Source organism: Chiloscyllium punctatum, chromosome 5 (assembly GCF_047496795.1).
Source record: "Chiloscyllium punctatum isolate Juve2018m chromosome 5, sChiPun1.3, whole genome shotgun sequence".
NCBI classification, from domain to species: domain Eukaryota; kingdom Metazoa; phylum Chordata; class Chondrichthyes; order Orectolobiformes; family Hemiscylliidae; genus Chiloscyllium; species Chiloscyllium punctatum.
In genome coordinates, this window is record NC_092743.1 from 143,468,754 (window position 1) to 143,493,937 (window position 25,184).

Consider the following 25,184-nt stretch of genomic DNA (forward strand, 5'->3'; position numbering starts at 1 on the left):
TCTCTCTCTTCACAGATGGTGTTTGGCATTGTTTACTGGATTACATTTGAAAAAAATGCTTGCCAGTTAATGTGAGTAAGGTTTGAATGGCTAGTAACAAAACTAGGAGGGAGTGAGAAAGAACTTGTTTACTCAAACTGGTTTGAATTGACTATAACAAGATGCAAGAATCACAGCATAATACATTTAGTGGAAAATTAAGGGAAACGCGAGCTGGAAAGAAATAGATGGCTCTGTTGATAGGATAAGGCAAAGGGAGGGAGGAAAAACACCCACTGAGTTTCGTAATGCAAATTTAACAAACAGCCTTTTAAGGTCAAGGCCATCTGTTTATTTGGAAATAAACCACCGTCAGCTCGACACAACAGCAAAGTGATCAATGTTGCAAATTTACCTGGACACCGGGAAAAAAAGAATTGCAGTCATGACATGTAAAGTTTTCATCAGGTTGTGGTGGTTTGGGTCTGTATCTTTAAAAATTTAGATCAAATGGACGAATAGGAGCCATATAATTGATTCTGCTGTCTGCTGACATGAATGGTTCAGGTGTTAAAGATTAGGAAGGCCTTCCATTGTTTTACAGGGTAAAATATTTTTCAGGTGGAGGTAGACAGATTTTGGACAAGGGAATCAAAAGATCACTGGGGATTGATGGAAATGTTGAAGTTGAAACACAAATAGATCACCCATGACCTTATTGAATGGTGGGGGGCAAGCTTGAAGAGCTGAATGGCTTACTTCTGTTTCTAATTCAATACTCTCTCACACAGATGGTTCAGTGTGAGAATTTGAGAGAGAAACAGCAAGGGCTGGCAGATCGATGTTGCAAAATGACCATGGAGATCTGCTGCTCTGGGCAGAAGCTAATGTTCAGAGTGAAGATCAGGATTGCAAGCAGGAATCAAAACATTATTTATTTTCGAGGTCTGCTTTACAGAAAAATAAAAATGCCTAGCTTAATCTTAATTGAGCACTGCTTGATTTTTGGTAGCTTTCACTTGGTTTTCAGAGACCTCACACACCCAGCCACCCAAACATCAGCAGCGGTGCTCTGATGCTTCATTCTCATTGGAGGATGCAAGGAAGAACAACATGGCAGATCCATTCTTTGCTGTCTTAGTTGTAACCTATCTTCTTTTCCTCGCGTTTCCAATGACGATGCTGAGCAATCATAGACATTAAACACTCAATTTTCCCTTCAGAGTTAATAGAAATTCAGAGCAGTATGAACTGAGATTGATGTTTTCTGCCTCTCCCTAAGTGAGGGATACAATACAGACAGAGTCATGCAGCACAGAAAGAGACCCTTTGGTCCAATTTGTCTGTGCTGACCAGACATTCAGATTGGACTTAGTCCGTTTGACAGAATTCGGCCAATATCCCTCAGCCATTCCTGTTCATATACCCATGCTTTACCTTTTAAATGTTGTATTTGTACCAGCCTCCATCCACTACTTCCTTTGGTACCTCATTCTATACATCTACCATCCTCTGTGTGAGGTCCCTTTTAAATCTTTCCCTGCTCACTTTAAACCTATGCCCTCTAATCTTGGACTCCCAACCACAGGGAAAAGACCTTGGCTACTCACCCTATCCATGCCCCTCATGACTTTATATACATCTATAATGCCACCCCACAGCCTCTGATGTTCCAGGGAGAGAAAAGAAACCTGTCTACTCAGCCTCTTCCGATAACTCAAATCCTCCAGCCCTGACAACATCCGTGTAAATCCCTTTCTGTGCCCTCTCAAGTTCAACAACATCCTTCTTATCGAAGAGCAACCAGAATTATATACAGTGTTCTAAAAGAGGCCTCATGAACATCCTGCACAGCTGCAACATGTTGTCCCAACCTCTGCTCTTAACATTGAGACCAATGAAGGCAAGCAAATGTCTTCTTCACCAGTGTCTACCTGCAACTCCACGTTCAAGGGACTGTGCACCGGATTCTCAAGATTATTTTGTTGGGCAAAACTTCCCAAGGGCTTTCTATTAATAAGTCAGCCCTGCCCTGATTTTCCTTACCAAAATCCAACAACTCTAACTTATCAAAATTAAACTCTATCTGCCACTCCTCATTCCATTAGCCCACCTAATCATTATCCCATTGTACTGAGGCAACCTTCTTCACTGTCCACTGCACCACCTATATTGATGTCACCTGCAAACTTTTTAAACATGTCTCCTGTACGCATTTCTAAATCATTATATAAATAACAAAAAACAGTGAATACACAACCGATTCTGGCAGCACAGCGGTGGTCACTGGCCCATAGTCCGAGAAACAACACTCTTACCACCACCCAGACTCCTACCTTTAAGGCAATTTTGTATCCAATTGTGATCCAACCTTAATAACCTGTCTACCATGTCGAACCTTGTTGAACGCCTTAATGAAGTCGACAGACATTGACCCCTCTGCCTACATTAATCACCTTTGTCACTTCAAACATAACTCAATCAAGTTAATGAAACATGATTGCCCACACACACAAAGCCATTGAAATGTGGAGCTTATTCAAGGAACAGCTACTGTGTGTCCTTGATAAGTATGTACTTGCCAGGCAGAGAGGAAGTGGTCGAACAAGGGAGCCATGGTTTACTAAAGATATTGAATCTATTGTCAAGATGAAGGAGGCGGCTGATGTGAGGATGAAACTTGAATGCTCGAATGCTCAAAACACTTCAGAGTTACAAGTTAGCCAGGAAAGACCTAAAGAGAGTGCTAAAAAGAGCCAGGAGAGGACATGAGAAGTCATTGGCAGATAGGATCAAGGAAAACCCTAAAACTTTCAATAAGTATATCAGAAATAAAACAATGACTACAGTAAGATTAGGGCCAAACAAGGATAGTAGTGGAATGTTGTGCATGGAGTCAGAGGAGATAGGGAAAGCCCTAAATGAATATTTTTCGTCAGTATTCACACTAGAAAATGAATGCTGTCGAGGAGAATACGGAGATACAGGTTACTATACTAGATGGGATTGAAGTTCACAGGAGGTGATGTTAGCAATTCTGCAAAGCGTGAAAATAGATAAGTCAGCTGAGTTGGATGGGATTTATCCTCTGATTGTCCAGGAAGCTGGGGAGGGGATTGCTAAGCTTTTGGCTTTAATCGTTATGTTGTCATTGTCTACAAGAACAGTGCCAGAAGACTGGAGGATAGTAAATGCCGTCTCTTTGTTTAAGAAGGTAAGTAGAGACAACTCTGATCATTATAGACCAGTGAGCCTTACTTCAGTTATGGGCAAAGTGTTGGAAAGGGTTATAAGAGATAGGATTTATAATCATCTACAGAGGTATAAGTTGATTAGGGATAGTGTACACAGTTTTGTGAAGGGTAAGTCATGCCTCACAAACCTTTGAGTTCTTTGAGAAGGTACCAAACAGATGGATGAGGGTAAAGCGGTGTATATGGATTTCAGTAAGGCACTTGATAAGGTTCCCCATGGAGGCATGGGATTGAAGGTGATTTAGCAGTTTGGATCAGAAACTGGTTAGCTGAAAGACGACAGAGGGTGGTGGCTGATGGGAAATATTCATCTTGAAGTTCAGTTACCAGTGGTGTACAGCAAGGACCTGCTTTGGAGCCACTGCTGTTTGTCATTTTTATAAATGACCTGGATAAAGGGTGTAGAAGGATGGTTTAGAAAATTTGATGAGTTGGTAGAGTGTTGATAGTGGTAAAGGATGTTGCAGGTTACAGACAGACATAGATAAGCTGCCGAGCTGGGCTGAGAGGTGGTAAATGGAGATTAATGCGGAAAAGTGAGAGATGACTAACTTTGGAAGGAGCAACAGACATAAAAGAGTACTGGGCTAATGGTAAGATTCTTGGTAGTGTAGATGAGCAGAGAGATCTTGGTGTCCATTTGCATAGATCCCTGGAAATTGCCACCCAGGTTGATAGGGTTGTTAAGAAGGCATAAAGTATGTTAGCTTTTATGGGTGGAGGGATTGGGTTTCGGAGATACGAGGTGATGCTGCAGCTGTACAAAACTCAGGTGCGGCTGCACTTGTGTACAGTATGGTCACCACATTATAGGAAAGATTAGATTATATTAGATTACTTATGTGAAAGCTTTGGAAAGGGTTCAGAGGAGATTTACTAGGATGCTGCCTGGTATGGAGCTAAGGTCTTATGAGGAAAGGTCGAGGGACTTGAGATTGTTTTCATTAGAAAGAAGGTCGAGAGGTGACTTAGTTGAGACATAAGATAATTAGAGGGTTAGATAGGTTGGACAGTCAAAGCCTTTTTACTCGAATGGTGATAGCTAGCATGAGAGGACATAGCTTTAAATTGAGCGATGATAGATATAGGACAGATATCAGAGGTAGTTTCTTTACTCAGGTTAGGAGAGGCATGGAATGCACTGCCTGCAATTGTAGTAGACTTGTCAACTTTAAGGACATTTAAATGGTCATTGGATAAACATATGGATGAAAATGGAAGTGTGTAGGATAGGGCTTCAGATTGGTACCACAGGTCAGCGCAACATCGAGAGCCAAAGGGCCTGTATTGCACTGTAATGATCTTTGCTCCATGTTGACTATTCCTAATCAGTCCTTGCCTTTCCAAATACATGTAAACCCTGTCCATCAGAATCCCCTCCAAAAACTTGCCCACTACTGATGCAAGTATCACTGCTCTATACTTCCTTAGCTTTTCCTTACAGCCTTTCTTAAACAATGGCACCACATGAGCCAACCTCTAGACTTCTCGCACCTCACCCATGGCTGTCGAAATATCTCAGCAATGGGCCCAACGATCTCTTTCTGAGTTTCCCACAAAGGTCTGGGAAACACCTGATCAGGGTCCAGGAATCTATCTTCATGCTTTTTAAGACCTCCAGCACCTCCTCTTCTGTAACATGAACTTTTTTCAAAACATGACTTTTTCCCCCCCTAAGTTCCTTACCTTCCATGTCCTTCTCCACAGTAAATACTGATGTGAAATACACCTTCAGTATCTGACAGATCTCCTGTGGCTCCATACAAAGACACCCTTGCATATCTTTAAGGGGTTCTAGTCTCTCCCTAGTTACTCTTTTGTCCTTAATATAGTTACAGGACCCTTTTGGATTCTCCTTAAATCAATTTGCCAGAACTACCTCATGTCCCCTTTTTGCCCTCCTAATTTGCCTCTTAAGTGTACTTCTATTGCCCTGATACTCTGAGGATTCATTCGATCCCAGCTGTCCATACCTGGCACCTGCTTTTTTCGGTCTAGAACTTCAATTTCTCTAGTCAGCCAGCATTCCCTGCACCTACTAGTTTGCCTTCAGAACATAATGTCTCTGAACTCTTGTTATCTCATTTTTAAAGGCCTCCCATTTCCCAACTGTCCCTTCACCTGTGAATAGCCTCTCCCAATCAACTTTTGCAAGTTCTTGTCTAATATTGTCAAAATTAGCCTTGCTCCAGTTTAGAACTCAACTTCTTGATGAATTATATTCTTTTCTACAGCTATTTTAAAACTAATGTAATTATCATCACTTGCCCCAAAGTTCTCCCCATTGACATCTCAGTCACTTGTCCTGCCTTATTTCCCAATGGAAGATCAAAGATTGCTCCTTCTCTACTAGGTACATCTGCATATTGAAGATAGTTTTCTTGTACACACAAATTCCTCTCCACCAAGCACTTTACATTATCGTAGTCTATGTTTAGAGAGTTAAAATCCCCATGAGAGCCCTATTTTTCTTACAGATATGAGGTCTGCTTTTCAATTTCCTGCTGACTATGTGTGGGGAGGGGGGGGTGCTATAATACAACCCCAATAAGGTAATCATCCCTTTCTTGTTACTCAGTTCCACCCACAAAGCTTCACTAGGTGATCTCCCAAGAATATCTTCCAAGTACAGTCACAATGTTATCCCTAACCAAACCCGCTACACCCCCCTTCCTCTCTTAGCCCCCTTTCTATCCTTCCAAAGCACCTAAACCCCAGAACATGAAGCAGCCAGTCCAGTCCACCCCTAAGCCACATTTGTGATGGCCAGTCCCATGTTCTCAACCATGCCTTCAGTTCATCTGCCTTACCTGTCAAGGAGAGTATCGCTGGACTGTTAATTCAAAGACCCAGTTAAGGGTCTGGGGTCCCAGGTTTGAATCCTGCCAGATTGGTGAAGTTTGAATTCAAAAAAATTCTGGAATTAAGAGTCTGATGATGACAATCATCAACTGTTGGAAAAGTCCATGTGGCTCAATGATGTCCTTTCGGGAAGGAAACTGCCATCTTTACCAGGTCACATGCAAGCCATACTTCAGACCCACAGCAATGTGGTTACTCTCAACTGCCCTGTGGGCAATTAAGGCTAGGCAATAAATGCTGTCTAGCTAGCCACACCCTCATCCCACAAATGAATAAAGGAAAAAAGGCTTCTTGCATTGAAGTAAATGCAATCTTACCTTGTTCTTGGTCAAGGTCTTGAATGGCTTGCTCTTCTACAGTACCAGCCTCCGCCTTCTCACTATTGCTTTGATTTCCCCAACCTTACTAGTTTAATGCCTCCCTGAGTAGCACTAGCAAATCTCCCAACAAGGATATTGATCACCTTCCAATTCAAGTGGAGCCCATCCTTCCTATACAGGTCATTTCTACACGTGAAAAGGTCCCAATGATCCAAAAAAATGGAGCACTACCAACACCTCAACTGAAATAAGCACTACACAGGAGTCAGATTTCGGACTGTTATGACCTTTATGGCTTAATGTTACTCCACAGTTATCCACCAGGTCAGAAACAATCAGGTTAAGAAACATATTTAAAGTAGATCCATCAGAGGATCTAAAATGTCACTGATAAAGAACTCAAGTCAGTTCCATAAGAGGTCAACATTGTAGAAACAAAACATGTGAAATGTAATAGAAAGACATCAGTCAGCCATTAAATCAGCCTTGAGGATTGAAAAAAATAATTTCAAAATGGAGCCCAATCAAGACATTCAAACTCTCAGGAATATCCCCAATGTCACAGGAAATTTAAAATAAGACAGGCGCTCTCTCCACGAGCTGTTGTCTTCCTTGGGGAGCAGGCCTGGTAGAGCTATCTGCACAGGTCTTGTTACAGGGTGTACTGGTTGATTCCTCCAATTTCTCTCTTTGGCTCTGCTTCTTCTCATAGATCGCCAGGAAGATGCATAAATTTAATGGTCAACAGAACCACCTCAATCAAACGTCCCTCTCTCTAGTCTTTCCTGTTCCCCCCCAATCAGACTTTTGTTTCTGAAGCAGTGAGAGAGAAAGACTTTGCCTGTTGGTGCCGAAGGAGCAAACATGGGAGAGACAATGCGAGATTGGAGGAATAGTGCTTATACATGGTGACTTCTCCCAAGATTGCTAGTCCTCCAAACAAACTTTGCATTTTCTTTCTGCTCTCAATGATACACCTGCACTTGCTGTTTGCAATGAAGCAACCGTGATGCGAAGTTCCACATACAGGGCCAACTATATTTGCATTATTGCCTTTGATTTTTCACATTGACTTTTGAGACTTACAGGGCGACTTGCCCACTGACTTGGTTTATTTTGAGCTCTATCCCTGAGGATTTAAACCAAGTCAGTGTTTAAGTCAGTGTTGGTTTCAGTCAGGGATCTTCACAATAATCCACATCCTGAAAGTCAGCTTGAGGAATAAATGTTACTTTGCTGAACGTTTTACTAGTTTCTCAAGAATGACATGCCTCCTTCAACAACAGAGTAAATAATAACAATGGAAGAGGATTTTTGAAACAAGCAAAAAAAATGGAGAAATTCAGCAGGTTTGGCACCATGGACAGTAAGGAATTAATATTGATTCTGATATGAACTGTAAGGATATCCTGACAGGATAACCTCATCCATTTTTCTCCACCAAAATCATCTCTGGAAAATTACACTTTTAACACTTCTCTTTATGCCTGACGTTTAGCTTAACAATTGCACGGGAAAAGTCAAACACTTGAGTAGGAAGGGCATAAGTAATAGATATCCTCAGAACAGAATGCTGTACAGGTGAAGTGCTGGAGGACTGGAGAGTTGCTAATGTTGTCCACCTGCACAAAAAGGGTAGTAGGGATATTCTGAGTAACTACAGACCAGTGAGCCTGATGTTTGTGGTGGGAAAGTTGCTGGAAAAGGTACTGAGGGATGAGGTCTATTTATATTTAGAAAAGAATGGGCTTATCAGTGATACGCAACATGGTTTTGTGTGGGGGAGATTGTGCCTTACCAAATTAATACAGTCCTTTGAGGAAGTGACCAAGTTGATAGATGAAGGAAGGGCTGTAGATGTCATACACATGGACCTTAGTAAGAAGTTTGCCAAGGTTTCCCCATGGTAAACTAATGGAGAAAGTGAAGTCACAGGGTGTTCTAGCAGGTGGATAAAGAACTGGTTGAGCAACAGGAGACAGAGAGTAGTAATTGAAGGGAGTTTCTTGAAATGGAGAAAAGTGACCAGTGGTGTTCCACAGGGGTCAGTGTTGGGGCCACTGTTGTTTGTGGGAAACATAAATGATCTGAAAGAGGGCATTGTTGGTATAATCAGCAGGTTTGCAGATGACACGAAGATTGGTGGAGTAGCAGTAAGCATAGGGGACTGTCAAAGAATACAAGAGAATATAGATAGACTGGAGAATTAGGCAGAGAAGAAGTGGCAGATGGAGTTCAATCCAGGCAAATGTGAGGTGATGCATTTCGGAAGATCTAATTCTAAAGCTAACTCTACAATAAGTGGAAGAGCCTTGGGAAAAGTTGATGAGCAGAGAGATCTGGGAGTGCAGGTCCATTGTACCCTGAAGGTTGCTGCACAGGTGGATAGAATGATCAAGGCGGCATATGGTATGCTTCATCAGACAGGGGTATTGAGTATAAGAGCTGGCAGGTCATGTTAAAATTGTACAAGACATTGGTTTGGCCACTTTCAGAATACTGTGTACAGTTCTGGTCGCCACATTACCAAAAGGATGTGGACGCTTTGGAGAGGATGCAGAGAAGGTTTATGAGGATGTTGCCTGGTATGGAATGTGCTAGCTATGAAGAGAGGTTGAGTAGATTAGGTTTGTTTTCATTAGAAAAAAAAAGGAGATTGAGGGGGGACCTGATTGATGTGTACAAAATTGCGAAGGGTAAAGACAGGGTGGACAGAGATAAGCTTTCTCCCAGCATGAGGGATTCAATAATGAGAGGTCGCGCTTTCAAGGTAAGAAGTGAAAAGTTTAAGGGGGGATACACGCGGCAAGTACTTTACACAGACGGTGGTGGGTGTCAGGAACACGTTACCAGCAGCGGTAGTAGAAGCAGACACGGTAGATTCATTTCAGGTGCGTCTGGACAGATGGATGAGTAGGTGGGGAGCAGAAGGATACAGATCCTTCGGAATTGGGCGATAGGTTCAGACAGTGGATTTGGATCGGCTCAGGCTTGGAGGGCTGAAGGGCTTGTTCCTGGGCCATAAGTTTTCTTTATTCTTTGTTTCGAGTGCACAGCACGGAAACAGACCCTTCAGTCCAACTCGTCCATGCCTACCAGATATCCCAACCCAATCTAGTCCTACCTGTCAGCACCTGGCCCATATTCCTCCAAACCCTTCCTATTCATATATCTATCCTGATGCCTTTTGAATGCAGTAATTGTACTAGTCTCCACCACTTCCTTTGGTAGCTAATTCCATATACATACTACCCTCTGCGTAAAAAAATTGCCCCTTAGGGTCTCTCATATCTTTGCCCCCTCACCCTAAACCAGGAAACTATGGATCATTTTGTCTCACATTTGTCGTTGAGAAATTGCAATAGAGGCAGTTTCAGGATATTTAGAAAATTATACCATCAGGTAGAATCAACACACTTGCAGCAAAAGGAAAATGACAAATGTATTTGTTTTTTAGAAGTATATCATCAGGGTGGATGAATAAGCAAGAAAGAGTAAATTTAGTTTTCCAAAGGCCATTCAACAGGATGCCACCTAAAAGGTTACTGGACAAGTGAAGAGTTTAGATGTGTGGGGTGATATATCAGCATGAATAGAGAACTTGTTGTCTAACAGGATGTAGAGATTCGGGATAACTGCCATTTTCAAAATGGCAACAACTAATGGAGTGCCTCAGTTATCAAGCTGTAGCCTAAATTGTTTATGAACTACGTGAATGACAAATGAAATTGTACATAAATTTGCTGATTATATAAGTAGGGATAGGAAAACAATTTATGAGGAGCATACAAACAGTCTGCAAAAGAGATAGAGGTAGGTTAAATGATTGGGCAACAAAAAATAGGCAAGTGAAATATCATGTGGGAAAATATGGACCTCTGGAAGGAAAATGGAAAAGCACATTGATCTTTAAATGGAAGACGATGATCATGTGCTGCAGTACGGACTAATCTGGTGATTTTTGTATGTGAATTGCCAAAAGTCCAACATGCAGACATAACAAATAAGTAGGATGGGAAATGGACTGCTGGCCTTTGTTGCCAGGAGAATGGAATTTAAAAATATAGGAGAACTCTACAAAGTGACATTGCATTGTACAGTTTTGGTCACGTTCTGTGGGAGGGACATACCCTAGATGGAAATAATTCAGAGAAGGGAAATGACGCTGATGACAAAGATGAGGGCTCTCTCTCATTAGGAAAGGTGCAGTAGCTCAGGCCTATGATCTCTCCAGGTTAGAAGAATGAGAAGATTCAGAAGAAGGACCTTGGCAGGGCAGATGTTGAAAAGATATTTCCTCTCTTGGGGCCATCTAGAACAAAGGCACACAGTTTTAAAATTAGTAGTGTTTATATATGAGGGAGACAAAGGAGAAATTTATCTAGAGGAGGCAATTAATTTTTAGAAGTCTCTTCTGCAAAGAGCAATGAATACATAAAAGCCAAGTTAAACAGATTTTTGAATGATAATAGAGCAAAGCAGGAAAGTGGAGTAAGGCCATAATCAAACCAGCTTTGTTATACAGCACAAGTATAAAGGGCTGAATAACCTTCTCTTGCTTTTATTTCTTACATTCTTAGGTACAAGTCAGGATTTTGATGGAATACTCTCTATTGACCTGGATAAGTGCAACTCCAACACCAGTTGAAGCTAAACATTATTCAAGGCAAGGAGTTCACATGGATGACTCCCAACAGCGACTGTAAGTGTTCACACTCTCCATCACTGTCTCACCAGGTTCGCAGTGTGCACCATCCACAAGGTGTAGTGCAGAAACTCCTCTAGGTTTTCTCAAATGCACCTCTCAAACCCACAATCTTAAGGATTTAAGACAAATGCAGTAAATGCTTTGGGTCATCGGCTCCAAGGTCCCTTGGTTATCCACTTTGGTGGCAAGAACAGGAAGGCAGACTACTACCTAAATGGAATCAATTTAGGTAAAGGGGCAGTACAGAGAGATCTGCGTGTTCTTGTACACCAGTCAATGAAGGTAAGCACGCAGGTACAGCAGGTAGTGAAGGAGGTTAACAGCATGCCGGCCTTCATAACAAGAGGGATTGAGTAGAGAAGCAAAGAGGTTCTTCTGCAGCTGTACAGGGCCCTGGTGAGACCACACCTGGAATATTGTGTGCAGTTCTGGTCTCCAAATTTGAGGAAAGACATTCTGGCTATTGAGGGAGTGTCGCGTAGGTTCACAAGTCAATTCCTGGAATGGCAGGGCTACCTTACACTGAAAGACTGGAGCGACTGGGCTTGTATATCCTTGAGTTTAGAAGACTGAGAGGGGATCGGATTGAGACATATAAGATTGCTAAAGGATTGGACACTCTGGAGGCAGGAAACCTGTTTCCACTGAAGGGCGAGTGTTGAACCAGAGGACACAGCTTAAAAATATGGGGTAGACCATTTAGGACAGAGATGAGGAGAAACGTCTTCACCCAGAGAGTGGTGGCTGTGTGGAATGCTCTGCCCCAGAGGGCAGTGGAGGCCCAGTCTCTGGATTCATTTAAGAAAGAGCTGGATAGAGCGCTCAAGGATAGTGGAATCAAGGGTTATGGAGATGAGGCAGGAACAGGATACTGATTAAGGATGATCATATTGAATGGTGGTGCAGGCTCGAAGGGCAGAATGGCCTACTCCGGCACCTATTGTCTACTGTCAGAGGGGACGAGGCATGAAGCAATCGTAGGTCAGAGACAAGGTTACAGTGTTCACTGATAAGCACAGCTTCCTCACTAGGAGTGTTTGATCATGGAATTATTCTTTAGATCTCAAAGCACATTCCAATAAACCTTTTCATCTCATTGATTAGATTAGATTACTTACAGTGTGGAAACAGGCCCTTCGGCCCAACAAGTCCACACCGACCCGCCGAAGCGCACCCACCCATACCCCTTCCCCTACATTTACCCCTACCTCTAACACTATGGGCAATTTAGCGTGGCCAATTCACCCGACCTGCACATTTTTGAACTGTGGGAGGAAACCGGAGCACCCGGAGGAAACCCACGCAGACACGGGGAGAATGTGCAAACTCCACACAGGAGTTTGCTTTATGCTTTATGAAAATAAAATGACTTTGAACCTCAGTTGCTCATTTTAATAAAACCACGTATTAAACGTTAGATGCCTGTGCTCTGGGTCAGTAAAGGTATTAAAGGGTGAAATTATTTCCAGCACCTCCCTTGTGTAGTCACTTCCCCTGGCTCTATTTCCTGACGAGCTGCTAGAACTTTGATAAGACAACAAAAATTTCAAAGAAAGCATTATCTGTGTTCGTCTGAGAATTTCCAAAAGCGTGGATAATGACCGGGAGAAAACCTGCAGAAATACTCTGGAGGGTGAAACGGTCTCTGATTCCAGCTTAACTAGGGCCACTTGATGCATGACATGCTGATGGATGTAGGCTACTGTTTGTCACTGATTAACCTGTTGTCAGCCCAGACACAAAATGCCTGTGACTTTTATGTTAACATGCATTTGTGAGCTCAGTTAGATCTTTCAATGCTATGTTACCCACATCTGGGTTTCTACAAGGGATAACACATCTGTAAAGATACCCTGCTGGGGCTAAAAGACACATTAGCATAATTCAGTACCCCCTAGCTCCGTGACCTCGCCCAGCCCAACAAATCTCTGAAATCTCTGTGCTCCTCTAATTCTACCCCCTCATGCATTCTACGTTTCACTATTAATGGCTGTCCCTTCAGCTGCCACAGTCATATGTTCTGGAATGTCCTCCCTAAACCTTTCCATCAGTGGTGCTGGATATAATACAATACAGTAGAATAAATACAATTCAAATTGTGCTCTGATTTCCTCCCACGGTCTAACAGCGTGCAGATTAGGTGAATTGGCCATGCTAAATTGCCCATAGTGTTCAGGCATGTTTAGGTTAGGTGCATTAGTCAGGGGAACTGTAGAGTAATCGTGTAGGGGAATGAGTCTGGATGGGATACTCGCCAGAGAGTTGGTGTGGACCTGTTGGGCTGAGTGGCCTGTTTCCACACTGTAGGGATTCTATGATTCAATAACTGGCACAGGAACAGACTTTTCAGCCCACAAAGCATGCGCCAATTCCTGATCCTTATTTAACCTGCATTTTATTGCCCTTATGCAGTTTTTATCCCTCTATTCTCCTCCCATTCATGTATCTATCAAGATGCACCTTAAACAAGACCTTGGTGAGGTCACACCCTGAGGATTGTGCGCAGTTTTGTTTTCCTAGTCTGAGGAAGGGTGTTCTTGCTCCTGAGGGAGTCCAGCGAGGGTTCACCAGACTGATCCCTGGGATGGCAGGACTGACAGACGAGGAAAAGCTGAATCAACTGGGCTTTACTAGCTGCAATTTAGGAGAACGAGGGGGGAATCCATGGAAACATGTAGAATCCTGATGAACTGGACAGGATAGATGGGGGAAGAATGTTCCCGATGCTGGGGAGGTACAGAACTCTAGGGGTCACCGTCTAAGAATAAAGGGGTAAGCCATTCAGGACTGAGATGAGGAAGAATGTCTTCACTCGGAGAGTTGTGGACCTGTGGAAGTCTCTCCCACAGGAAGCTGTTGGGGCCAGTCTGTTAGATATATCCAAGAGGGAGCTGGATGTGGCCCTTTTGGCTAAAGGAATAAAGGGGTATGGGAGAGGGTGGGAATGGGATACTGAGATTGCATGATCAGCCATGATCGTATTGAATGGTGGCGCAGTGCCAAATGGCCTACTCCTGCACCTATTTTCTATGTTTTCTATGTTTCCTAGTCACATCCTTGCTTGACTTGGATAAACAATCCATATTTTCATTTCTGCTCATTCAAAATCTTAAAACTATCCATCCAACAATAGAAGTATTTTCAGTGATTGCAGTAGTTTGAAGAAAATGGCTCATCACCTGTTTCTACGGGATAAGTAGGAATGGGTAATAAATGCTGGCCATACCAGCTGTACCCACATTCCAAGGCCTAACACACTTCCAAAAAGTGGAATTTCCCCCGTGCAAGTGTGCTCTTTAAAGAAAATGAACCAGGTATACAATCTGTGAATCGGTTTTTCACTCAAACTATGTATAAACAATGTGAGGTAAAACATAAAACTAAGTAGGAAACAAATGGCACTATAAGTTGTCTATACATTGCTCTAATGCACTTTCCCTGCACATAGCTAAGGATAACAAAGACCTGGCAAAAGCACAAGGACAGGTGTCTAATTGATTACCACCAAATCAGAGAATGGATAGAATATGGGGAAGTTATTCAGCTCACTGTTTCCATGGTGGGTCTCCCCGTGAAACCTCAGCTAGACCTATTCTCCTGCTCCTTCCCCAGAGCTTTAGAAGTGATTTTTTTCCCAGATGATCATCCAATTGCCTTTGGAAAGCCATGGTTGAAACTGTCTCCATTACACTCCAGATGCAAATTGTATGCTACGTAAAAAGGTTTTTCTTGTATCACTGCTAGTGGCTTTACCCTGCACCAATTAGAACAGTTATTCTCTATCCATCTGTCCTGACCCTTGTAGTTTTGAGCGCTTTGATCAAATCTCCCCTCATCATTCTCTTCTCTAAGAGAATTACTGCTTCGCCATCTATTCATATTGTCCTGAAACATCGCTCTCAAACTTTTGTTTTTGCACACTCCCTGATGCTTTTACATCTTTCTGAAAGCTGGGGTCCAAAATTGGATTTTTTTTAAACACTGTACCAGGAGATAGTATATAACAAAGTTAAATCAACAGCATGTGAGGCTGTACCAATGATTTGATAATTTGTCCAGGTGGACATGGTTATGATAACAAACTCAAAACACTAGAAATGTAGATTAGCCTGCATCTGTAAATCTATTTTAAAAATCAGGACTGTGAAACCTGTCAGATAGGCAACTCTACCATTGAAACTGAAAAAGTGATGGGGCTGGGCTCAGGAAAAGGAAGAAACATAATATCAAACATAGACAAACAAGGTTTGGAAAGACTGCAAAGATGAAATCTGGTGGAAATTGTCTAAACAATGAATATCATAATGAATGGCAAAGAGATACACAGGAAATGTTGGAACTAACTAACAGCCTCATCATGACTAAACGATAATTTTGAGTGCAGAACACCTTCCAATTTGCACAAAAGAATCCATATCTACAATAGCAACCAATTCTCTCCTGCATATTTCCAGCATTTATTATAGGGTCATAGAGATATATAGCAGAGAAATAGACCCTTCGGTCCAACTCGCCCATGCTGACCAGATGTCCCAACCTAATCTAGTCCCATTTGCCAGCACCCGGCCTATATACCTTCAAACCCTTCCTATTCATATACCCATCCAAATATCTTTTAAATGCTGCAATTATACCGGCCTCCACCACTTCCTCTGGCAGCTCACTCCATACACGCACCACCCTCAATGAGAAAGTTGCCCCTTGGGTCTCTTTTACATCTTTTCCCTCACACCCTAAACAAATGCCCTCCGATTCTGGACTCCCCCACCCCAGGGAAAAGATTTTGTCTTTTTATCTTTTCCAAGCCCCTCATGATTTTATAAACATCTATAAAGATCACCCCTCAGCCTCCGATGCACCAGGGAAAAAAGCCCCAGCCTATTCAACCTCTCCCTATAACTCAAATCCTCTGATCCTGGCAACATCCTTGTAAATCTTTTCTGAACCCTTTCAAGTTTCACAACATCTTTCCGATAGGAAGACCAGAACTGCATGCAATATTCCAACAGTGGCCTAACCAAAGTCCTGTACAGCTGTAACATGACCTCCCAACTCCTGTACTCAATACACTTGACCAAAGGAAGGCATAGCAAATGCTTTCTTCACTATCCTATCTACCTGCAACTCCACTTTCAAGGAGCTATGAACCTGCACTCCAAGGTCACTTTGTTCAGCAACACTCCCTCAGGACCTTACCATTAACTCCTGCTCTGATCTGTTTTTCCTAAATTCTTCGGCAATACCACCTAAGACATTGCCTCTATGTTTCATGAATGATAAACTCCATGAAAGTAGCATTAAACTCCAAAGTCTCAAATTCTAGTTATGAAATTGTTCCAAAAATGTTCAAGGTTACAATCCACATAAACAACTGGGTGGCACGGTGGCTCACTGGTTGGCACTGCTGCCTCACAGCACCAGGGACTCTGGATCGATTCCAACCTCGGGTGACTGTCTGTGTGGAGTTTCCACATTCTCGCAGTGTCTGCGTGGGTTTTCTCTGGGTGCTCTGGTTTCCTCCCACAATCCAAAGATGTGGGGGTTAGGTGAATTAGTATGCTAAATTGCCCATAGTATTCAGGGGTGTGTAGGTTAGGTTCATTAGTCAGGAGTAGATGTGGGACAATTGGGTAGGGGTAGGGGTAGGGGTAGGGGTCAGTGTGGACTTTTTAGGTGGAAGGGCTTGTTTCCACACCGTTGGGATTCTTAAAAAACTGCATCTGCACAGTTGTTAGACATGTAGACTTCAATGCTGTAGAACCAATACTAAACTCTAATTGTTTTTCCAGAGTTGAACATTTCTGTTGACATGCATTCAATTCACATGAAAACTAACAGATTGGTTGTTTGATACTCATGTTGCCCTCTTGTAATAACACTGCACCAACACTAACATAAGCTGGCACCAACAGTACAAATGGCTTAGCGTAATTTAGTGATGTTAAAACTGTGCAGTGTTCAATACAGCTTTCAAGTTATCAAAGGTACACAAAGAGTCTTCTGTTCATTTACATTTTTTGCCCTTTAAACAAATTTGTCAAAGGAGTCACTGCAATGTTGAAATTTGGAACCAACTTCTACTAGAATCCACTTATGCCATTATACTGAAAATTCTCTCATCTTGTCTTAGCCATGGGAAATTCTAAGATAGCTCTCACTCTTTCGCCTTATCCTACAGTTTGGCCCAAAAAAATCACTTTTGCTCTGGAAAATTCATTTTTTATCCAAGCTTTATTATCCAAGTTACTCTTAACAATTGACTGAACAATTTGCTCACTTATTGTAAATGCGTCTCTCAGGTTTGGTTGAAAAAAATCTGTGTATGCAACACAGCTGCATAATCCTTCAATGATCTTTTCAATTCATCATTGAAAAGTTGCCAATAAGTTTCAGTGTGAACAGCATGATTTAACATTTAGAAAGTTCATCTGTGGTTACAAATGCTAATATCCCTTTAGCTGCATCAATGAAACTTGCCAATAGCCTTATTCAACCAGTTTTTGTAACAAATTGTGTTTACCTAACTCTCTCAATGTAATTCTCCAATTGTGGAATTGGATATGATCCCACCTGTTACTTTAACTGGACTTTGTGATGATCTATATATACTGTTTGTGATCCCTCTGGCTTCAGTACCATCAAAATAAGGGAGCTCCAGTTACATTGACTCAATTCAATAATGTCTAGGTCCATTGTAAACCAGATCTCTTTCCACATCTGACCTAACTTGTCTGGGTTAAGGATATATGGATGTTTGTTCAATGGGTGGCACATCCCCTACTTTAATACCATGCCTTATAACCTAGCCTATTTACTCAAATTGATTTAAGTAATTCTGGGAGATTACATAATATTCCCATCTAACCTTTTAAATATCTCCACATTATTCAATAAGATTACTGAAGGGTTGACTTTAAAATTTTCAATTCCCGAATCATTCTCAAAAATCATTTAAATATTTTAAGCTCTGTCCTTACTTTTCTTTCACCACCATAAACAGACTTTTCTGACTGTTACAATATCTCTTTAATGTACTAACACCACATGCACAGGATGAGTCCTCCTGTCTGGAATGACTGTAAAGAGAGATTTCATTGTTCTTAAAAGTCTGAAAGAAACATAGCACATTTCCCAGGAACAATTAAGCCACAAATTTGTTTTGTATGAGGACAAGTCTTCAATTAACCATGCAACCAGAAAGACACAAGGATACCTGCACCATGGAAAAATTATGAAAATGGGATTGTTGTAAAGGAGTTAATTATCAATCATGGCAGGTCAATTGGCATTGTCATAACAGTTCCAGGGCTGTGGAGAAACACTGGAAAAGTGATGACCGCAGTGTAGCTTTCAATTATCCATCATAACTGGAAACCCATCCATTCAGTCCCGTTTGTTCAGCACCACGGAAAAACCGTAGAAATGAGGATTTTGTTAAAGAATTCCATTATCCGTTTCAGCTGGAAATCTTTTGCAGTAACACTGGGGAGAGACCATTCATCTGCTCCATGTGTGGCAAGGAATTTTGTACCTTTTTTTTAAAAAAGCAGTGGCATCATATTTGTTGTTTTCAATCTGCTGGAACTGCCCCAGAGTCCAGCAAATTTTGGAAAATTACCCCAAGTAAAAGGGAGGGGGGCATGGCTCAGGTACAAGCAACTGGGATCAAGGAAACCCTGGAGATATAATGGGGATACAGGAGGTTACTGGAGATCAGGAGGGTGTAAAGGGGACATGAGATAGGCTTGGTTAAGATGATTAGGGTGAATTCAAAAAGATTATTTATATTAAAGGAAAAAGAATAACAAAAGAGAGAATAGAACCTGGGGCGGCACGGTGGCTCAGTGGTTAGCACTGTTGCCTCACAGCGCCAGGGACCCAGGTTCAATTCCAGCCTTGGACGACTGTCTCTCTGGAGTTTGCACATTCTCCCCATGTCTGCGTGAGTTTCCTTTGGGTGCTCTGGTTTCCTCCTACAATCCAAAGCGGCACTGGTTAGGTGAACTGGCCATGCTATATGGTCCATCGTGTTCAGGAACGTATAAGTTACGTGCATTAATCAGGGGTAAATATAGGATAATTAGTGGAGGTGCGGGAGAATGGGCCTGGGTGGGCTACTCTTTGAAGAGTCAGTGTGGAGTTGTTAGACCAAAGGGCCCTTTCCCACACTGTAGGGATTCTAAGATTCTACTCGCTATGAATTATTATGGAATTTCATTTTGACTTGGTACAGTCTTGTGAAACTTGCCTTAAATAATTACCAGAAAAAGGTTTTCAGCAACAAAATTAAGCTTTGGCCTTGTTGTCTGCTCTAGTTTTCAGTTTGTTGAGCATTCTTCTTGGACAACTCATATGCTTTGGTTAGTTTTTCTCCAAAACTTGACACACATCAGAAGCATAGCTTCTGAACAATTCAGAATCCCTGAGTGAAACCTACCTTGACAGTTTTTTTTATTACATGCTGTTTGTTTAATGTAGTGGTTAATCTACTTTTTTAAATGGAAGAACAAAGTTTACTACATTCAGAAGGAAAAAAGACAAACTATTTCAAATCATTCTTATATAATGGATATTACAAGTATCAAAAAATATTCAACCCTATTACCCTCAACAATAACCTTACAGATACTCAAACCTCAGTCTATTTTTCAATTCTCCCATTAGTGTCTTTTCATGTGAGCCTTAAACGAAACAGCTCAAATACAATTTTATGTCTTAGAGCCAGTTGTTAGCACAGCTTGCAAGAGACATGCTCATTATATCAATATTGCCTGACAGCATATGAGCTTAGTATATAAACATTTGAGGCTCTTTAACACAGACCATGAAGCACGACATGCTGATGGAAGCATGTTACTCTATAATCATCAAATAGCTTGTCAGTCAGACACAGGTGTGCTTGTAAATATCAAATGTGTTTACATTACTGAGCAGTAATAAATATCTGCTGGATCTTTCAATACCACATTATCCACATCTAATCCCTTTGTTACAAGGCACATCAGAAGCATTGCTGCATCAGGTAAAGATATCCTGGAGGCAAAATCACATCACTAACTCCTTAACTCATACATTCAACAGCCTTGTAGGAGATCTTCCTCAAATTCCTTCAAGACTTCAGATTCTAAAACTTTTCTCTTACTAACCTCCAAGCCGCCGAGGACATCTTTTCTTCTACCCAGACTGTTGCGGAGGCTGGCTGCTAAACTAAGTTGTTGCTGGTAACGGTCTTTTCACTCTGAATGCCTGCTTCTCTCAAAAGTAACCTTCTGGATGGTTCGGTTTTACTGGAAAAAACTTGTCTGTCACTGCATAAAACACATTCTCAATCTTTCTCTCTTTTACTGTTTTCTAAAGCACCATTCAACACAAGGAAACCAAAAGTAAATGCATTTCCAAACAAACAGGATAATTTTCTCAAGTCACAAATTAAACTATGTCCCTTGATTCTTGTGGAGGTGCTGGTGTTGGACTGGGGTGGACAAGGTCGAGTCACACATCAGATTATAATCCAGCAGGTTTATTTGAAATCACAAGCTTTTGGAGTGTCCTTTGTCAGGTGAAGTGAAGAAAAGCACCAAGACAGAATTAATAGGCAGAGAAATCAAAAGGTCATATAAATAGTGTGAGTGGAGTGTTGACAGGCTGAATAGCAAGTGAAGGGATGACCTATAATCCAATTAATTGAAGCAGACTGATAATTCCAACAAATCAAAAGATGGTGCTGAAGACAAACTAAATGGCTGGAATAACATGATAGACATAAGTGCCACATATCAATGGTCTAACAAAAGTAACAACTAATCTAAAACTGTACAAATGAATTAAGGTAGAGAGATAAGTTATCAAGGTGGTGTCAAAACAGGACAGTAAGCAAAATTTTACAGATACAGAACAGTATGGTGAAGTTATATGTAGCATGACATGAACCCAAGATCACAGTTGAGGCTGTCTTTACTGGTACAGAACTTGGCCATCAGCTTCTGCTTGGTGATTCTGTGCTTGTGTGCACGCTTGTGTGTGCGTGTATCTCAAAGGCCATCTTGGAGAACACCTACCCAGGATTGGAGGCTGAACGTCCAGTTCCACTGAAATGTTCCCCAGCTGGGAGGGAACACTGCTGTCTGGTCATTGTTCCGTGCTCCCCATCATCTGAGCAGATCCTGTGTATATGCAGGGCTTGCCCAAAGGGGATGACATATAGCAAATGGGGTTAGATTTATTTACAATATCTGGTCGGCATGACTCTATGTCTAGGGTGGGACCTAGAGAAATGCATAGGATCTGCTCAGATGAGGAGGAACGCAATGGACAACTAAAGATACCCTCATAAGAATGGGATACCATGCTCAACTCATCGACCAACAGTTCAGATGTGCCACAGCAATGACCTCCTCAAAAGACAGACACAGGACATAACTGATCGAGCACCCTTCATTGTCCAGTACTTCCCTAGCATAGAGAAACTACACCAAGTTCTTTGCAGTCTTCAACATATTATTGATGATGATGAGCATCTCGCCAAGATCATTCCTATACCCCACTTCCTGCCTTCAAGCAATAGCCAAACCTTAAAGAGACCACTGTTCACAGCAAATATCCAGCCTTCAGGACAACATCAAACACAATGTCACACAATCCTGCCATGGCAACCTCTGCAAGAAATGCCGAACTATCAACATACAAATTACCATATGTGGGAATACCACCCACCACCTACACGGCAGATACTAATTTGACCCAGCCAATGGAGTCTCTCTCATACACTGCAGGCAAGGATGCCCAGAGAGATGGTATATTGGTGAGACCATGAAGATACTACGACAATGGATGAATGGACACAGCACAACAATCATCAGACCGCAATGTTCCCTCCCAGTTGGGAAACGTTTCAGTGGTCAAGGGTATTCAGCCTCCAATCTTCAGGTAAGCGTACTCCAAGTCAGCCTTTGAGATACATAATGCAGAATTACCAAGCACAAACTGTAGCCAAGTTCTGTGCCCATGAAGGTGGCCTCAATTGTGATCTTGTGTTCATGACTTGCTACGTGTAACCTCACCACACTGTGCTGTACTTGTTAAACATTGCTTACTTGAGTTGAAAAGTGTGGTGAGATTAGGGGGGGGGGGGGGGGGGGGGGGGAGAGAGAAACAGGCACTGGCCCCTCCCCCAAATTCCCCCCCCCCCACCAAACTTACCTTTTATCTTGGCCCGCTTGGCACTCCAGCCTCATTCCTGAAGAAGGGCTTATGCCCAAAACCTCGATTCTCCTGCTCCTCGGATGCTGCCTGACCTGCTGCGCTTTTCCAGCGCCACACTTTTCAATTCTGGTCTCCAGCATCTTCAGTCCTCACTTTCTCCTAAACATTCCTTACTGCCCTGTTTTGCCACCATCACCTTGATAACTGGTTACGATCTCGCTACCTTAATTTGGACAGTTTTGGATTACCTATGACTGTGGTTAGACTCTCAGGATGCAACTCATACCTTTAAAATGTTGTTCCAGACATTTGGTTTGTCTCCAACACCACCTCATTTTTAATTTTTCGTAATTATCTCTCTGCCTCATTTAATTGGATTGTCAGTCATGCCTCACTTGCTATTCAGCTATTGACACTTTACTCACACCATTTAATACTTCTGATCACCTGCAGTGACTTATTACTCAGCCTGTCGACATGCCACTCACACGATTTGTATGATCATTTGATCACTCTGCTGATTAATTATGTGCCTATGCGCTTTGCTTCACTTCACCTGACGAAGGAGCAGTGCTGCGAAAGCTTGTGATTTCAAATATACCTGTTGGACTATAACCTGGTGCCCTGTGACTTCTGACCTCTCTTTGTAATCCACAAGGTATAGAAATACAAATCAAACAAAGTTAGACATGATTTGCTCCAAAGTAAATACACAGTTGGATTCAAATCAATTTTAGATGTGATATTGCTTATTTCAGATAGTTAAATTGTGACAATTTACTCAAATTCCTTTCATATAATTTTTTTTTAAATAGTGGAAATGGACATTGCTATCCACTATAATTACTGAACCATGCATTTTTTAAAATGTGTTTGGTTAGGGAATGATTTTAATGAATTTTCTCTAGTTCACTAAACTGCCTCTACAAAGGACAAATAATAGTTTACTATATTACTTCCAAACTTGACACGGGGCATGGTTAGAGTGGTGCTGGGAAAGCACAGCAGGTCAAGCAACACCAGAGGAGCAGGAAAATCAATGTTTCGGGCAAAAGCCCTTCATCAGGAATCCTGTTGACAAAAGGGGTGCTGACAAGGGACACGGACACAAGATGGCTATGGAGCCACAATTTGGTCGTTTAACACACAAGATGGCCATTGAGCCATTACGTGGTAAAGTACAGCGAAGCAAACACAGATACTGCCCGAGACTAACAGGATACCAGCACAATTGACACAGAACACATAATTAATTAGTTTAAGACGAGTGGAGGAGAGGATATAAATCAGTAACATCTACTGCCCGAAGTGTCAGAGTCTAGCCACCTCCTTCAGTAGAAATGTTAACTACCTGAGACTAAGTGTTAATACCTTAGATTTGCAGTAATGGAAAACAATCTTCCTTCTCAGAAAGAATGATCACAACCAATTACTGCAGCAATGGACTTCTGCGTAGCTGCTGAAACTGACAATGATTCTAACATTCCTCTGAAACTGCCAATGACTCTGTAATGTTTTCTGTAAACAAACCATGCTACGCAAACAAAGCCTCGATATCCAGACCATTATTCCATGAAATGTATAAAAAATCGTGACGTGCTCAGAGGGTGAGAGAAAGCTCACAGCCAGACATCTCTCCCTCTCTCCCCAGAGCTCTGGTTTCTTGGTACAATAAACTCGGTCGTTGAATCCCAATTCTGACTCCGAGACTGGTGATTTTCCCCACAACAACAGACAAGCATGAAACTGTCTTTAAACAAATTAAACAATACTGGAAATACTAATATACTGTATACTTGTGGGCAGAAAACAGGCTTAACATTTCAGGTCACTGATTTTACTTTAATTTTCTTCTTCCATACGTGTTGCCTGACCTTTCAATGTGCAATGAACTAGTGAAATGATTATATTGACTTTAATTGCACTGATAACAGAAGTTTCATTAAAAGTTTCCAATTATTTCAACAGACTTCTGTCATAAGCAAACACAGCTAGCTGGAAAACATTTCTACCTGAACAGATTAGAAGTGAAAACAATGGCAATATAAAGACGTACACTAATCATTCCATTACAAAACACATGAAGGTCATAATACTCTATTAATTACGTATCTTATATGCATGACTCTCAATCAAAACTTTACATTTATACTTGTATAAATCAGAGGCTGCATTCACCTGCACTCCTAATTCATCCTCTTCTGGTGGAGATGGAGGTGGGGTTTTGTCCATGTCTGAATTTTCAGGGGAAGATTCATGTTTCCTTTTGCCTTTTTTCTTTCCAACAGTTGATTCCGGGGTACTTTTCTTGTTGCTACAAAACATTAACATCTATTAGTATACAGGAGGCTAAAAACCAAAACCATTCCTATCCAAAATCCAAAAGAATCCATTAATTCTTTTTGCGACTGTTTTCTCTCCAAAAATAAGAGCACAACGAACAGGCAAAATTAGAATCCTGTGCATTACAGTTTCAAATTTAATCGTACTTAATTTAACACAATTCTCAAATAAATTAGATCACTCACTCTAGATATATTCCACCAATTCTTCAAATTCATAGCAAGACCACTCAACAACCAATCTACATTGAGTTTCTTAAAACATATCTGAGCTGTTCAAGGGCTGATATATACAAACTTGTCTTTCCCCACTCCACACCTTCCATGGTCCCTCTACAGTCAACTAACCTGCGTAGTTATATACTTTGACAAAATGAAGTTGGCTGGCACCATGGTCGAGGAAAAGGTGGGCATGATGAAAGCAGTGAAGAAGGTGTCAGCCAAGAGCGGCAGGAGGAGAAAGTCAAAGTCAAAAAGTTACTTCATGAATATCTAGAAAAACGATGATGAAGCAGGT

At 41.6% G+C, this 25,184-nt stretch overlaps 1 protein-coding gene across 1 annotated transcript in view; it reads right to left on the reverse strand.

The window, feature by feature from the left end:
- Positions 1-25,184, reverse strand: part of chd7 (chromodomain helicase DNA binding protein 7) — a 350,049-nt gene that overhangs the window by 169,191 nt on the left and 155,674 nt on the right. Inside the window, exon 4 of the mRNA XM_072571578.1 lies at positions 24,504-24,639. Coding sequence (XP_072427679.1) covers positions 24,504-24,639 — 136 coding nt within the window. The remainder of the gene's footprint in view (positions 1-24,503; positions 24,640-25,184) is intronic.